Genomic DNA, 14970 nt, shown 5'->3' with positions numbered 1-14970 from the left:
TCATTTTATGTTGGATTTTCACCAGCTATTTGAACTTACTGGCCAGTCACATATTTTGGAGTTCTTAGCAAACCCAAGACTTCCTCCCCTCAGAGTTACACATTTTATTTATACCGAAAAAACAAACACCGGTTCGTTACAGAACTCACCTTCTTGAAAGTAATACCAGACTACCAAAACAGAAGTCTTACAGAGCACACATTGATCAAAAATGTGCGGGTTAAGAACAGTATCTGCCAAATCTCAGCTTTATTTGGTTATTTTGAAAGGACCAAAGAGACAAAACTCAGTACGAACATTTTTGAGGAAGAACCACCTTCCAAAACCCACTACAGAAGTATGTTTCTTCCAAACTGCGAACTAAGGGTTTCATTTCTCTTAAATAAAGAAATCTACTCACTCATGACTGGAAAGTTCTTTGCATATAATCCAAGACAGGTCTTGAAGCAAGGTATCTTGTTGGAGAAGGTTTCTCAGGGGTATACATGTCCTGATGATGGTAGGAAAACAAAGAGACAAATCATTTTTTCAACTTCAAATAACTAGAGTAAACGTTTATATATAAATTGTCTTTCCTACTATCTTCTCACCTTCCTTGTCAAAAAAAAGAAACATAAAGATGTGTTTGTTATGACTGAGGAACTTCACTGCTTACAGGTATATTTTGAAATTTATCAATTCAAAACCCGGGCTTTCTTCTAACATTCATATTACTAACTTATGTGCACGTACTGGTTCCTACAATATAACTGCTCCCAAAAGATAACAAACATTCTTAAGAAGTAACAGTACAAGACTACAATATGGATATAGTAACTGAAAATACCATCATAACAGGATTCTCCTTTAGCAACCTCAGCTAGCAAGAAGATGCAATATAAAAACACTCTTTAAAACACAAGAGCTACAAATCAGCTTACTAAGTAAGCATGGCTCGGCATTAGCATACAACACTTCCTTCTCAGACACAAAACCCGAAAAAGTTACTATTTCTAGCAACTGTAAACCATCAGATCAGCCAATTCATAACTGAAATGAAAAAAAAAGATATCCAAGTAGGGCAGATATGGATTCACTAACAATACGCCTGGCTCTCCCCGAAGTGAAATAGAGAGGACTTAATCTCCAACAATGACAGCACAGCAAGTACATTTTGGAAAATTTATTACATAATCTCCATCCTGCTGCTAACAGTAAGTTTAACCATTCTATCAGATTTGTGTAAACGAAAGTAACTTCACCTCACAGCTGAGATAAAAAGAAAAAAACAAACATATCTATTAAGTTATAAAGAGTTTTCCTCTAACATCTGCACAGAGTTTCTGTAAATTCAGGACTATTATGTGATTTATTCCCTCTTTTCAGAGCCAACTAGAATGTGCTGAACCTGACCACCTGTGTTAATCCAGACAGATGAAATCTGAGTCAGCACAAGATATTAAGTCTCAGCACACCTGACCCCTTAATGTGTAAAAAAAAAATAAATAAAAGACAAATAGACAAAAGAGGAGATGTACTTTTTCCTAAAGTATGAGTTCGCATAACATTTACAGATTTACAGCACACACCAAAGACGTAGAGGAACTAGCACAGGAGTGGATTCATATCGCAAGAAGGCTCCTACAACAATTGCTAAAACCAGTTTTGTTAAAAAGAATAAAAAAGGAAGTCTTTAGTAATGCTGCAGACTGAAAATTACAACCAACTCTTTTTGCATTGGAAAGTAACACAGGGAAGAGGCTTAATAGGGGACAAAAATGGTATCTTCATGCTGAAGAAATATGTATGCAAACATTATAAAAAAACCCACAGACAAACATAAAGCCATCAGAGGGTGCAGTCACTGAAGAAGAACAGTTTGAACTGCAGGTCCTGTCAATTTTCTATGAATGGCTGCTAAATTGAACATTTAAGCACACACAGCCTAATCAAAAATAAAGTGTCTGGTTAAAACATATCATTAGAAGAGCAGTCTCCTCAGCTTCTTTTTGATTACTGATGTCAAAATTAGCAAATATAACTTCCATGACACTTGCTCATTTACTGGACTAATTACAGTTATTATGTTAAGAACATCAAATGAGTCATACAGAGGGCCCTCAACCCAGGTCCAAAGCACTTTTGACCAGAGTTTCGGTTTCGGCTGCCGCCGGCAACAAAAGCGCCACGCGGCCGCCCCTCCCCCCGCCGGCGTGCGGAGGAGAATGGAAAGAAAGAGGCAGAAACCGGTGGGTCGGGATAAGGGCAGTTTAACAGAACAGCAAACAGAGGGAAACAGGAACAACAACGGTACAAATAAGGAGAAAACACGACACAGACTCACACAACAGATCCTCTCTCTCGGACAGGACCGGCGCTGCACCCTCCCCAGCCGGAGAGAGTCCCCGCCGCGCCGCCCCCCCCCCCCACTGGAACCCAGCGTGACGTCACATGGTATGGAATACCGGGCTCTGTCTGGCCAGGTGGGGCAGGCCCCACCCCCCGGCTGTGCCCCTTCCTGGAGTCCGGTGAAAATTAACCCTGTCCTGGCCAAACCCAGGACATTATCCACCCCTTATTCCATACCATTTACGTCATGCCCAGGTCCCCCATTGTCCAGTTGATCACCACCACTTCTCCTGTCTCCAGATATCATTCCCTTAGTCTATGGATCATCACTCTAAAGTGTCCCTTGAGTTCATTTAATCCATGACTTCAGGCTCCATCTGTCGTAATGGTCTTCCGTGGCAGGAGAGGTGATGTGTGGTGATGGGCGGTCACTTGCTGCATCCGGAGCTCACGGCTGATGTATCTGGTGCGGCCCGTGCCCACAGTCTGCAGGAGATGTTGATCCTGATGAAGCTGCTGGATGCCAGTTGTTGAAAACCAGGTCCAGTTCCATCATCGCTGTGCTCTGCTAGGGTTCATCAAAAAAAAAAAAAGTCCATCCTTCTTTAATCTGGACGATTCTTACTATGCTACTACTGATACAAAACATAACAATTATAACAGTGATAACAGACAGTGACAGGGTTAGTTAACAACTAACTTTATACAATTTATTTATGGACTATTCTCGCCCAAAATTAAATCCCCATGAGGTACACATCGGACTTCCCCATCCTTCCGCATTACCCACCAGGTACACCCAGGACCTTGAGCAAAAGCAATCCCGCGGACGGGCTTGCCTTTGCCCGAGGCAGGACTAACCCAAACGGTCTTCCCTAACATGTTCCGCATGTGCACTACAGGAACTTTATCCCCTTCTACGGGGCGCTGAGGTTTTGACTGGGCAGGACCAGCCCGGTTGGTGGACCCTCTGGTGTTAACCAACCAGGTGGCCTTTGCTAAATGAGTATCCCAGTTTTTGAAAGTCCCACCCCCCATTGCCCTCAAAGTGGTTTTTAGCAGCCCATTGTAACGTTCGATCTTTCCCGAGGCTGGTGCATGGTAGGGGATGACACACCCACTCGATACCGTGTTCTTTGGCCCAGGTGTCTATGAGGCTGTTACGAAAGTGAGTCCCGTTGTCCGACTCGATTCTTTCGGGAGTGCCATGTTGCCACAGGACTTGTTTTTCCAGGCCCAGGATGGTATTCCGGGCTGTGGCATGGGGCACAGGGTAGGTTTCCAGCCATCCGGTGGTGGCCTCCACCATTGTGAGCACGTAGCGCTTGCCTTGGCGGGTTTGTGGCAGTGTGATGTAGTCAATCTGCCAAGCCTCCCCGTATTTATGTCTTAGCCATCGTCCTCCATACCACTGAGGCTTTACCCACTTGGCTTGCTTGATTGCAGCGCACGTCTCACATTCATGGATAACCTGTGCGATGGTATCCATGGTCAAGTCCACCCCTCAGTCACGAGCCCATCGGTATGTCGCATCTCTTCCTTGGTGGCCTGAGGTGTCATGGGCCCACCGAGCTATAAACATTTCACCCTTACGTTGCCAGTCCATATCCACCTGAGACAATTCAATCTTAGCAGCCTGATCTACCTGGTGGTTGTTTTGATGTTCTTCAGTGGCCCGACTCTTAGGGACGTGGGCGTCCACGTGACGGACTTTTACAGCCAACTGCTCCAGCCGGGCAGCAATATCTTGCCACAATGGGGCAGCCCAGATAGGTTTGCCTCTGCGCTGCCAGTTGTTCTTCTTCCATTGCTGCAGCCACCCCCACAAGGCATTGGCCACCATCCAGGAGTCGGTGTAAAGGTAGAGCACTGGCCACTTCTCTCGACTGGCAATGTCTAAAGCCAGCTGGATGGCTTTCACCTCTGCAAACTGGCTTGACTCACCTTCTCCCTCGGCAGTTTCCGCGACCTGTCGTGTAGGGCTCCATACAGCAGCCTTCCACCTCCGCTGCTTCCCCACAATGCGACAGGACCCATCCGTGAACAGGGCATACTGTTTCTTATCTTCTGGCAGCTGGTTATACAGTGGGGCCTCTTCAGCACGTGTCACCTCCTCCTCTGGCGATGCTCCAAAATCTTTGCCTTCTGGCCAGTCCATGATTACCTCCAGAATTCCTGGGCGACTGGGGTTTCCCATTCGGGCGCGCTGGGTGATCAGAGCGACCCACTTACTCCACATAGCATCGGTGGCATGATGCGTAGAGGGGACCCTCTCTTTGAACATCCAGCCCAGGACCGGCAATCGTGGTGCTAGGAGGAGCTGTGCTTCAGTACCGACCACTTCTGAAGCAGCTCGAACGCCTTCATATGCTGCCAGAATCTCTTTTTCAGTGGGAGTATAGCGGGCCTCGGATCCTTTGTATCCCCGGCTCCAGAACCCCAGGGGTCGACCTCGAGTCTCCCCTGGCGCTTTCTGCCAGAGACTCCAGGTTGGGCCATTCTCCCCGGCTGCGGTGTAGAGCACGTTTTTAACATCTTGCCCTGACCGGACTGGACCAAGGGCTACAGCATGAACTATCTCCCGTTTAATCTGTTCAAATGCCTGTCGTTGCTCAGGGCCCCATTCAAAATCATTCTTCTTCCGGGTCACGTGGTACAGAGGACTTACAATCTGGCTGTAGTTTGGGATGTGCATCCTCCAAAAACCCACAACACCCAGGAAGGCCTGTGCTTCCTTTTTGCTGGTTGGTGGGGACATAGCTGCTATTTTGTTGATGACATCCATTGGGATTTGACGGCGCCCATCCTGCCATTTTATCCCCAAAAACTGGATCTCTTGTGCAGGTCCCTTGACTTTACTTCGCTTAATGGCGAAACCGGCTTTCAGAAGGATCTGAACTATTTTCTCTCCTTTCTCAAAAACTTCCTCCGCGGTGTCACCCCATGCAATGATGTCATCGATGTACTGCAGATGTTCTGGAGCTTCACCTTTTTCCAGTGCAGTCTGGATTAGTCCATGGCAAATGGTGGGACTGTGTTTCCACCCCTGGGGCAGTCGATTCTAGGTGTACTGGATGCCCCTCCAGGTGAAAGCAAACTGTGGCCTGCACTCTGCTGCCAAAGGGATGGAGAAGAATGCATTAGCCATGTCAATTGTAGCATACCACTTGGCTGCCTTTGACTCCAGCTGATATTGAAGTTCTAGCATGTCTGGCATGGCAGCACTCAGTGGTGGTGTGACTTCATTCAGGCCACGGTAGTCTATTGTCAGTCTCCACTCTCCAGTAGATTTTCTCACTGGCCATATGGGACTATTAAAGGGTGAGCGAGTTTTGCTGATCACTCCTTGACTCTCCAGCTGGCGGATCAGCTGATGAATGGGGAGAAGGGAGTCTCGGTTGGTACAATACTGTCGCCGGTGCACCGTTGTGGTTGCGATTGGCACCTGTTGTTCTTCAACCCTCAGCAACCCCACAACGGAAGGATCCTCTGAGAGACCAGGCAAAATGGACAGCTGTTTAATTTCTTCCGTCTCCACAGCAGCTATGCCAAAAGCCCACCGATACCCCCTTGGGTCCTTGAAATACCCTCTCCTAAGATAATCTATGCCAAGGATGCACGGAGCCTCGGGGCCGGTTACAATGGGGTGCTTCTGCCACTCCTGCCCAGTGAGGCTCACTTCAGCCTCCAGTACACTCAGCTCTTGGGACCCCCCTGTCACTCCACAAATGCAAATGGACTCTGACCCTTTGAACTCTGATGGCATTAAAGTACACTGTGCACCAGTGTCCACTAGAGCTTTACACTCTTGTGGATCTGACGTGCCAGGCCACCGAATCCACACCGTCCAATAAACACGGTTGTCCCTTTCCTCCACCTGGCTAGAGGCAGGGCCCCTCTAATCCTGGTCAGAGAATTTGCTGCTCAGCTGCTGTAAAAATGACTTGGAGGTCCCCTCCAGAGGATCGGAATCAAGATCAAACTGTCTACCTGGTCTGGAGAGCTGGCTGCTGGAAACTGGAGCAGCATTTTTCCTAAGAGAATCCCCTTTCGTGATTGTTTTACCTCACAACTCACGCACTCGTGCCTCTAGACTTGAGGTGGGTTTTCCATCCCACTTCCTCATGTCCTCTCCATGGTCACGCAGGTAGAACCACAGGGTGCCCCGTGGTGTGTAGCCTCTGTATTCCCTCTCCTGAGCAGAGAAACGCTTGCCCCTAATAGCTGAGACACTGGCCCATACAGGTGGGGAGTAGGACCTACTCTCTTTCATTTGCCGGACCTCCCAGGCCAGTTTCTCCACAGCTGAGACAAGGGAGGAAGAGAGACTTTCCTCATATTGCCGGAGTCGGGCAGCCACCTCATCCACTGTTGGTGCCTCTTTACCTTTCCAGTTTACTACTGCCAGTGAGTTGGCATATGAGGAGGGTGCGCTCCGCACAAACTTCCTCCACATAGATGCCGTGCACTGGACTTCATCTGGGTCTGTGGGTACCTGCTCATCGTCTGGTTCACGGTAAACCAGCTCCCGCACAGCTAATTCCCTCAAGTACTGAATACCCCTTTCCATATTGGTCCACTTGCCAGGATAACACACAAAATCGTCACTGAAGGGGTGTCTCTCCCTCACGCCTGACAGAAGTCTCCTCCAGAGGCTGAGGACTTGTTCCTTTTTCCCAATGGCCTTGTCAATGCCCCCATCCCTGGCCAGGGATCCCAGCTGCTTGGCTTCCTTGCCCTCTAACTCCAAGCTGCTGGCCCCATTATCCCAGCACCGCAGCAGCCAGGTGACAATGTGCTCGCCTGGGTGGCGGCTGAAATCTTTCCGCATGTCTCGCAGCTCGCCCAGGGACACAGGGACCGGGTGATGATCTCTGTCTCTATCTCCCGTGATGACCCTGGCTCATCGTCATCCCTCCCGGAGCGATCTGCTCTCTTTGCATCTTTCTTTAGTTTCACAGGGGCGACTGCTACCGGCACAGGTTGGTCATTGGGCTCAGCCGCGCTGCCTGCAGCTGGAGCTGGGGCTGGAGCTGCTGCTGTGCCCGCCGGGGAAACCGAGGCAGACCCTGCAGCTGTGGCTGCAGCAGCCGTGGTGCCGGTCGGGGGGGCTGTGACTGCCTGCTGGGCTGGAGGGGCTGCAGGGCCGGCTGGGGGGGCAGCGCCAGTCGCAGCGCCTGCCGCTTCGTTTCCCCCCCCTTCCCTTTTAGGGCACTGAACAGTGTTGAACGTGGCTCGGTAGGCGTGGGCCAGACCCCAGCACGTTGCGGTGATCTGTGTCTCTCTGGAGTTGCCAGGGTGGCAGCACACTTTTTGCAGATATTTTACTAGATTGTCCGGATTCTGTATTTGTTCAGGGGTGAGTTTAAAAAACACCGGTGGTGCCCACTGCCCTAGGTACTTGCCCATGCTGTCCCACACGCCCAGCCACTCACAGCTATCCGGCCCCGGGGCAGGTCTCTGCACAATGTTCTTAACGACTTGTTTAGCCCTAAACAAAACCTGCAACCCATTCAGGAGGCATAACAAAAGGAGGGTGCTGCCCTGAGCATCCCACGGGTACTCGAAATTCTCAAAAGCCATTAGGACCAGCCTGAAGGAGGGGGGGGGGGGGGGGCGAAAGAGTGGGGGAAGGTATCCCCTCCGGTTTTCCCCACAGGCTGGGTTCGATTATTAACAAATTCTAAGACATAGGACCCGAGGTACAGAAATGATCGCAGTGCCCCCTGCAAATACAATCCTAATTTCATACACAGTGATGCTATCATGTCATAAGTTGACATCGTACAGTACAGTAAATTCATAATCCTGATCCTTTTCCCCAAGGTAATGAACATCACCACAGGGAACAAGTACAGCAAATACGGATTCAAAAACCACAACCATGTGATCAAAGACAGAAACATTTTTACCGGCGACTGTTTAAGACAGAAAAATGCGTATAACAAAATTTAACAAAATGTAAGAAAGCTGTTTTAACGCCCGGCTAGCTCAGTCGGTAGAGCATGAGACTCTTAATCTCAGGGTCGTGGGTTCAAGCCCCACGTTGGGCGACAATTTAATGTTTCGGTTTCGGCTGCCGCCGGCAATAAAAGTGCCACGCGGCCGCCCCTCCCCCCGCCGGCATGCGGAGGAGAATGAAAAGAAAGAGGCAGAAACCGGTGGGTCGGGATAAGGGCAGTTTAACAGAACAGCAAACAGAGAGAAACAGGAACAACAACGATACAAATAAGGAGAAAACACAACAACGAACCGCACGACCCAGACAGCCGCTCTCCCAAACAGGACCGGCGCCGCGCCCTCCCAAACCGAGAGTGAGTCCCTGCCACGCCGCCCCCCCCACCGGAACCCAGCGTGACGTCACATGGTATGGAATACCGGGCTCTGTTTGGCCAGGTGGGGTCAGCCCCCACCCCCCAGCTGTGCCCCTTCCTGCAGTCCAGTGAAAATTACCCCTGTCCTGGCCAAACCCAGGACCGCACGTTACATGACATTTTCTTGTGTGTATGTACAGGAAAAGGCTGCTCATTAGGAAAAAACAAAACATCACATCTGAAAACCACTTAAGGCTAATAATAGCATAATTATGCACCATATCGTTTGTAAAAATCTAGTTACGTAACACTAAGGAAACGAGAAGGGGAGACTATACCAGCTACACACCACCTAAAAACACGTGTCATAACCACGAAAAGCAAATGTTGCAGTACACCACAGCAACTTGAACTCTGACTTCAGCTATAAAATGTTACTCCTGTCTTGCCTTCTGTGTCTAAATATTTTGCTTAGCTATTGCTAACATCTGTTTACTAGCCAGTATAGACTGCTGGTTAAAATCAGGTTTTGTTCTTTGAAATAATGCTGCATATGTGCTTTATAAAGTCCCCCCTCTTCACAACTTTATCATTTTGCTGAAGGCCATTTACTTGGATTATTTCAAAGTGCTGAAGTCCCTAAAAAAGGAAAGGTTCATCTCTTGTCTGTAATTTCAAGTATAGCAATAGCGAGCAGTATCGGAAAGTCTGGAAAAGTCAACACTGCCAAATATCGTAAAGTCTGTACTTTCTATTGCATTACAATATTGAAGCTTTTCCTAAGGGTGTGTGTTAGAAACTACATGGTTATCACTCAGCTCTCTCAGCCAACAACCTGATTTATTTCAACACTTGCAGAGTTCCCTCCTGCACAGAAACACTACCAATTACTACACAACAGAGGAAAGAAAGACTATTACCTGTTGAGTGTCTTGCTGAAAGATACCGTCTTGGGAAACCTGTCTTTTTATTCAAAATAGTACCTGACATCCTTTATGCCTTCCCTTGCAATTAACAAGGCTGTAAAAAAACCCACACACATACCTTTGATACTTCTCTTTTCCTGAAGAGCTAACCCTTGTATTCTATCCAGTATTTCCTCTACTAACACACATCTACCAGCCCTTGGTGGTATCCACCTTACGTAGTCCTGAACTTAGATTTGAAAGGAATATCTGAAGTGTGAGAAGATCTTTACAACTTCAAATTGAAACATACCAACAATACGCTCAATTATCTGCTTCCACACCTAGTGCCAGGTCTCTTTTTTGCCCAATACTCTGTTTCAGGATAATTAATATGAGCCAGATTGCAAGTAGATCACGGCATATTATAATTCTATGCACTGTGACTCTCTCCAGAGAAAAGATTTTCCTTTGAGTTGACAACTAAAGATTCAGGTCTAGCCTGTGTGTATGTTATTGTAGTATCCATTTAACATAGATGCTAAGCAGTTAACATTGAGGATTTATACCCCCAATTTCCAAGAACCAGGAATCACAGGAGCAAAGCGCAACTGTTCTGTTTAAACACAGACACAAAGACAAAATAGTCTAAAGAGAGCCCGCCTGACACAAAGCAGTATTTTACTGTCACTTATTTGTTTCTTTAAACCAAAACGTTATGGCCCCGCAAAGAAAAAAAAGATAGATTTCTGAAGCACATGTTTTAAAGTTTTATAGATAGCTGGCTGGCAAAACATTAAGTCTGAAATTATTGGTTTCTGTGCTGTATAATCAGAGGGCAAAAGAACACCTGCTTAAAAGGCAGTTCTACTAAATACTTGTTTTACACTGCTTCCAAGTCTAAGCAACTTCAAAGTTGTAATCAGTAACAAAAGTTACAAAGAAGCAAAACTAAGTCACTTAAGAGCACAGCTATTAAAAAGACCATAACAAAAGTTGCTAACATAGCACCAAGCCTCTGAGCATCCCAGCTGAGTAAAATACCCAAGACAGCGCAAACATAAAAATCACAACAACAGAAGACTACTACTGTTTCAGAACCTACACAAACTCACTGAATGGCCACAAACAAGGAAGCACCCAGAAGTACCAATGAACCCAGCGCGATGACACACCCTCCTCTTTGTTCGTAGCCGGAATATTTACACTACAAAGCGCTGGAGCAAACTGCTCTTAGTTTCAGGCACTGCTGATTGGCCGCTGTATGCGATACACACCCGCCTAGCAGAGTCTGAGTTTCGACTGTCACACTGCAGCTCTAGATGCAGTGTACGCATCGAGCCAAATAACCACAGAGAGCAATTATTTAACAGAAGTATTCTAACTGTAGTGATCCACCACAAAACACTGTTCTTTTTCCCCAAATAGCGCATGTATTTTATGAGTTGTTCAGCTAAAGTTTACAGCATTGCACAGTGCAAGAGGTTAACAGTAACTTCAGACTGTTAAAAGCCAGTCTTGAGAATTTGCCTGATACATTCTTGCTGCTGACTGCATTTTTTTCCCATCATTTTCCTTTCACAGGAGACATTGGATTTAGCCTGTAGAAAAGCCCCATGCTTTGTGAAATTCTCAGAGATGGAGAGAATGGCAAATATTCGAGCTGAAACCAATGAGATTGACTGGGGGCTGTGAAGGAGGCAGATGTGCACCCGCTTCCCTCCACTGTCAATTCCGCGAAAGCTAAAAACCAAGCTACGTTCGTCGCCAGCGTCCTGCGCAGCCGCCGGGCCCCAAGCAGAAAAGGGCACAAGGGAAGTTATTCTACGCGGGCAACCGACTGGTCCCGGAGCTCGGCGACAGCGTTTGAAGTCACCACTCGACCCTCACTCAGCTGGCGGCTCAACGGCTTCGGTGGTTTCCTGCAGGCCACCCACACCGCAGAAAGAACCCGAAACATCCGAGAACGGGCTCTTTCGCCAGCACAGGGCTGGGAGAGGGTTATGGAGACCGAAGCGGGCAGCAGGCAGGGCTGCAGACCCTCCTGTGCACACCGCGACGCCCAGCCCGGCGCCTGGCACCCCGCACCCGAGGGATCGCACGGAGCGGAGGAGGGAGCAGGCACAGCAGGCGGTGGTGCCAGGAAGCCGCGCTAAAGCAAGGGCTCAGCCATCCCAGAACCTCCCTCCGGGAGCTGACGCTACAGCCTCCCGCCTGGACAGAGAAGAGGGGGGCCCTCAGGAAGCCCCCAAGGGCCGTGACCCCCCCAAACTCCCCCCACCCAGACAGGCTCCCCTTCCCCAGCCCGACTGCGGAGGCCCGGGCCACCGGGGCCCCCCCACTCCCGAGGGGAACGCGGCCCTCACCACCCAGCTTGGGGGGAGGGGGTGGGGTGTCCCTTCCCCCGGGGCGGCCCCCCCACCGCCGCCGCCACACCTCCCTCAAAACCTTACAATGGGACCCAGGGGCATCTCCAGCGAGGCTTCCCTGGGGCTGCCCCAGCACACGCTGCCCCGTCGGCCTCCCCCCCACCCCCCCAGCAGAAATAATAGGGACGCTCCAAACACACACACCCCCCTCCGCTGGGAATGGAACAGTCTGAAGCACCCCAGTACCCTCCGGGAGCCGGCTCCCGCGTCTTACACCTCCCCAGCCCCGCGGGGGGTGCGCATAGCCCGGGCTCCCCCCCGGAGGAGGGTGGTATTGCCCGCCCCCCCTCAGCTCTGTAGGAACACGGTCCCACCCCGCACGCTTCAACGGGCAGGTCCGGCGCGGCATCTCCCCACACACACACATCCCCCGCTCCCCCCGCGCCCCGGGAATGGAAGGGTCCAGCCGGCCGCCCCGCCGCGGTCGCGGCGCTCCCCGACCCCGGGGGGGAGTCGCACAATGGCCGGCCGGCCCGGCTCGCCCCTACCTTTGCTCGGCTTCCTCCTCCTCCTCCTCCTCCTCCCGGGGCCTCCCTCCGCCTCCTCCCCAGCGGCGCTTCCCTGCTTGCTGCCCCGGGACCGGCGGCCTCCAACCAGGAAGTGCCCCGGTGCGACACCGGCGGCCGCCGCTATGGAAACCCTCCCCGAGCCCGCCCCTCCCTCGCCGGCGCCGTCCCACAGGGCTGACCCGCCGCCGCCGCCATCTTGGACTCACAACGAGGCGCGCAGGTCTCCGACCCCGCCGTGCTTTCTGCTCCCGCCGCCGCCATCTTGAGCTGGTATCGAGGGCTGGGCAGCGCCTGGCGGGCCGGGGGTCGGGAGCCGTCCCTCGCCGAGGCCGGAGCTGCTCTGGCCGCCGTGGAGCCCGGCGAGGTGCAGGTGTTCGGCCCCGGGGCCAAGCCCTGGTCCCATAAACACCCAGCTCAGGCATCTGCCCGGCCGGTGGCCCACGTGTCAGCGCTGAGGCACCTGGCAGGAGCAGGCGTCCTGTGGGAAAATAAAAAGGGGGAAAAGCACAAAACAGGCCTTGTGCCCCTCAGATTTATCTTGGCCACTGGGCTGTGCTGCGTGAACTACCAAGGCTCCCCTTTTGAAAACCTCGTTCTGCTTTTTTTGGTTTTTTCTCTGGCGAACCACCAGCATCGGATATTGGGGGGCTGAAGTACAGCTTTATGGGCAAACTTCTCGGGCTACAGGCCAGGGGATAGGCCGGGTTGCTCATTCCAGCTCTCCTGGCACCATGCACACCTCACGAGAGGGACAACTTGGATCCCAGCCCTTCCTCTTCCTTAAGCAGAGCGCTCCCAGTCCCGCTGCGCAAGCCGCTCATGCGTCTGCATCCCCGCGCTTTGCATGGTAAACCAAATGACGAACGAAACTGGAAGGGAAGAAGCATAGGAATGCAACAAACAGCTGCTTGAGACTGCTAGACAGCTCAAATGCCGCGACGGTGTCGTGACCAGAAGGGGTGATTTCGGTTTAGAAAGAAAGCGGTTGTGGTTAAGAAGGAATTTCAAGTAGCAATAAAACACAATGTTACATTAGAAGCAAGATTAAAATAAACAGTAGTTAAAACTTACTACCAAAAGACATCCAGTAATGATACAAGAAGAGAGCAATGTTCAGCAAATATTTTGAATGTTTTAAACTGTCCTGTGTTTCTGTAATAATTATATTTAAATACTTCCTATTCAAATAGTAAGCAAGGAATTTAGCATGATCTACTAAAGATAAACTCTAAAATAAGCGGTTCCAAGCAACTTGCACTATGAGTTGTGAGGCTCTCGACTTCTGATACTAATTGTTACTGAACCTTGTAATATAAGGACATTTCACGATAATTTGGTGAAAGCGCCGCTCCATTATGTCAGGGTAGATCAGAGGAGTTGTATAATTACTGACTGGTTAGCCAAAGATCAGTAAATCTTCTCCACAGATATTACCATTTTTTAACAGGCTTTCTGTCCTTGCAGTTCTCTCTCATTTAGATGAAAAATAGCCTGGATAGTGTTACTTCTGGAAAAACTGGAAGTATCATCACCAACGTGGCAAATACGCATGCCAGCACATCTCACAGCCTCTAAGAATCTAGCACATGTACACAGCTGTGTATGAGCATGGTTGCACGCGACATTCGTTTCATGTAGGAGAAAATGGCTAAAGGCAGTAAGACACAGCAGCTCGGATCGCTTTTGTCTAAATGCTTCCTCTCTTCTCATGCCAAGGAAGTGTAACAGAAAACAGAAATTATTTATTGCTTTGCAATCTATTTCAGAAAGTAATTGTGATTAACTAGCTTGTCAGTAGCCCATAAATCCCAAGAGGCATACAGTGGTCGGATCTGACTCCTTCCAATTTCAAGCCTTAATCGTCTTTTTAAAAATTTTAGAAGGTGTTGGAATATAAAAATATACTTAGCTTTCTTCCAGCAAGGGATTTGTTTCCTCCCAACATGGCTAATTAGTGAAGATAAATGTCTTCCACAGGGAGCTCTCTGCTTGATCTGAACCAACTCGTCTCTATTTCATATGTTCTCAAACTATATATCATCATTTTTTTTTCCCCATATGCTCGTTGTTTCCTTTTGCACTACTATAACTGGGATGTGAAACAGTTCTAAAATCACAGCTTTCCAAGTGGCTGACAGCGTATACCGTGCTTGTTTTATCGCTACTCCCACGTACAAATCCTGCAATATCATTTCTACCAACGCTTCATTTTTTATTACAGTTCTTAGCCTGAGAAAGTAAATGCAATAGTTGTTCTTTATAATGCTTAAAGATCTATGTGGCATCGCAAGAATATAGAAGAGACATTGCCTGTGTCTCTGCTGTCTTTGCAGAAGCAAACGACAGGTTGACGTCCCGGTGGACGACAGGTTGACCATGAGCCAGCAGTGTGCCCTGGCTGCCAAGAAAGCCAATGGCATCCTGGGGTGCATTAACAGGAGTGTGGCCAGCAGGTCGAGGGAGGTTCTCCTTCCCCTCTACACTG

The 14970-nt window shown here is 49.5% G+C and overlaps 1 protein-coding gene and 1 non-coding gene across 5 annotated transcripts in view; one reads left to right on the top strand and one right to left on the bottom strand.

Moving 5' to 3' along the window:
• Positions 1-12768, bottom strand: part of USP6NL (USP6 N-terminal like) — a 138436-nt gene extending 125668 nt beyond the window's left edge. The window contains exons 1-2 of one of the 4 annotated variants that reach the window (XM_075428302.1): positions 12692-12768; positions 401-490 (exon numbers count right to left, since the gene is read on the bottom strand). In XM_075428302.1, coding sequence (XP_075284417.1) covers positions 401-404 — 4 coding nt within the window. In that variant the 5' untranslated portion in view covers positions 405-490; positions 12692-12768. Of the gene's footprint in view, positions 1-400; positions 491-9562; positions 9835-12000; positions 12021-12464; positions 12595-12691 lie in introns of those variants that run through there. The other 3 variants (XM_075428301.1, XM_075428305.1, XM_075428303.1) reach the window with 3 other exon arrangements.
• On the top strand, positions 8309-8381 carry TRNAK-CUU (transfer RNA lysine (anticodon CUU)). The gene has a single exon. It is a non-coding gene; the product is annotated as a tRNA-Lys (tRNA).
• Positions 12769-14970: the final 2202 nt, after the last annotated feature.

The sequence above is a fragment of the Opisthocomus hoazin genome, chromosome 8 (assembly GCF_030867145.1).
Source record: "Opisthocomus hoazin isolate bOpiHoa1 chromosome 8, bOpiHoa1.hap1, whole genome shotgun sequence".
In the NCBI taxonomy this organism is placed as follows: Eukaryota; Metazoa; Chordata; class Aves; order Opisthocomiformes; family Opisthocomidae; genus Opisthocomus; species Opisthocomus hoazin.
Note: the sequence above shows the minus strand (reverse complement) of the source record. Positions and strands in the feature narration are given on the sequence as shown.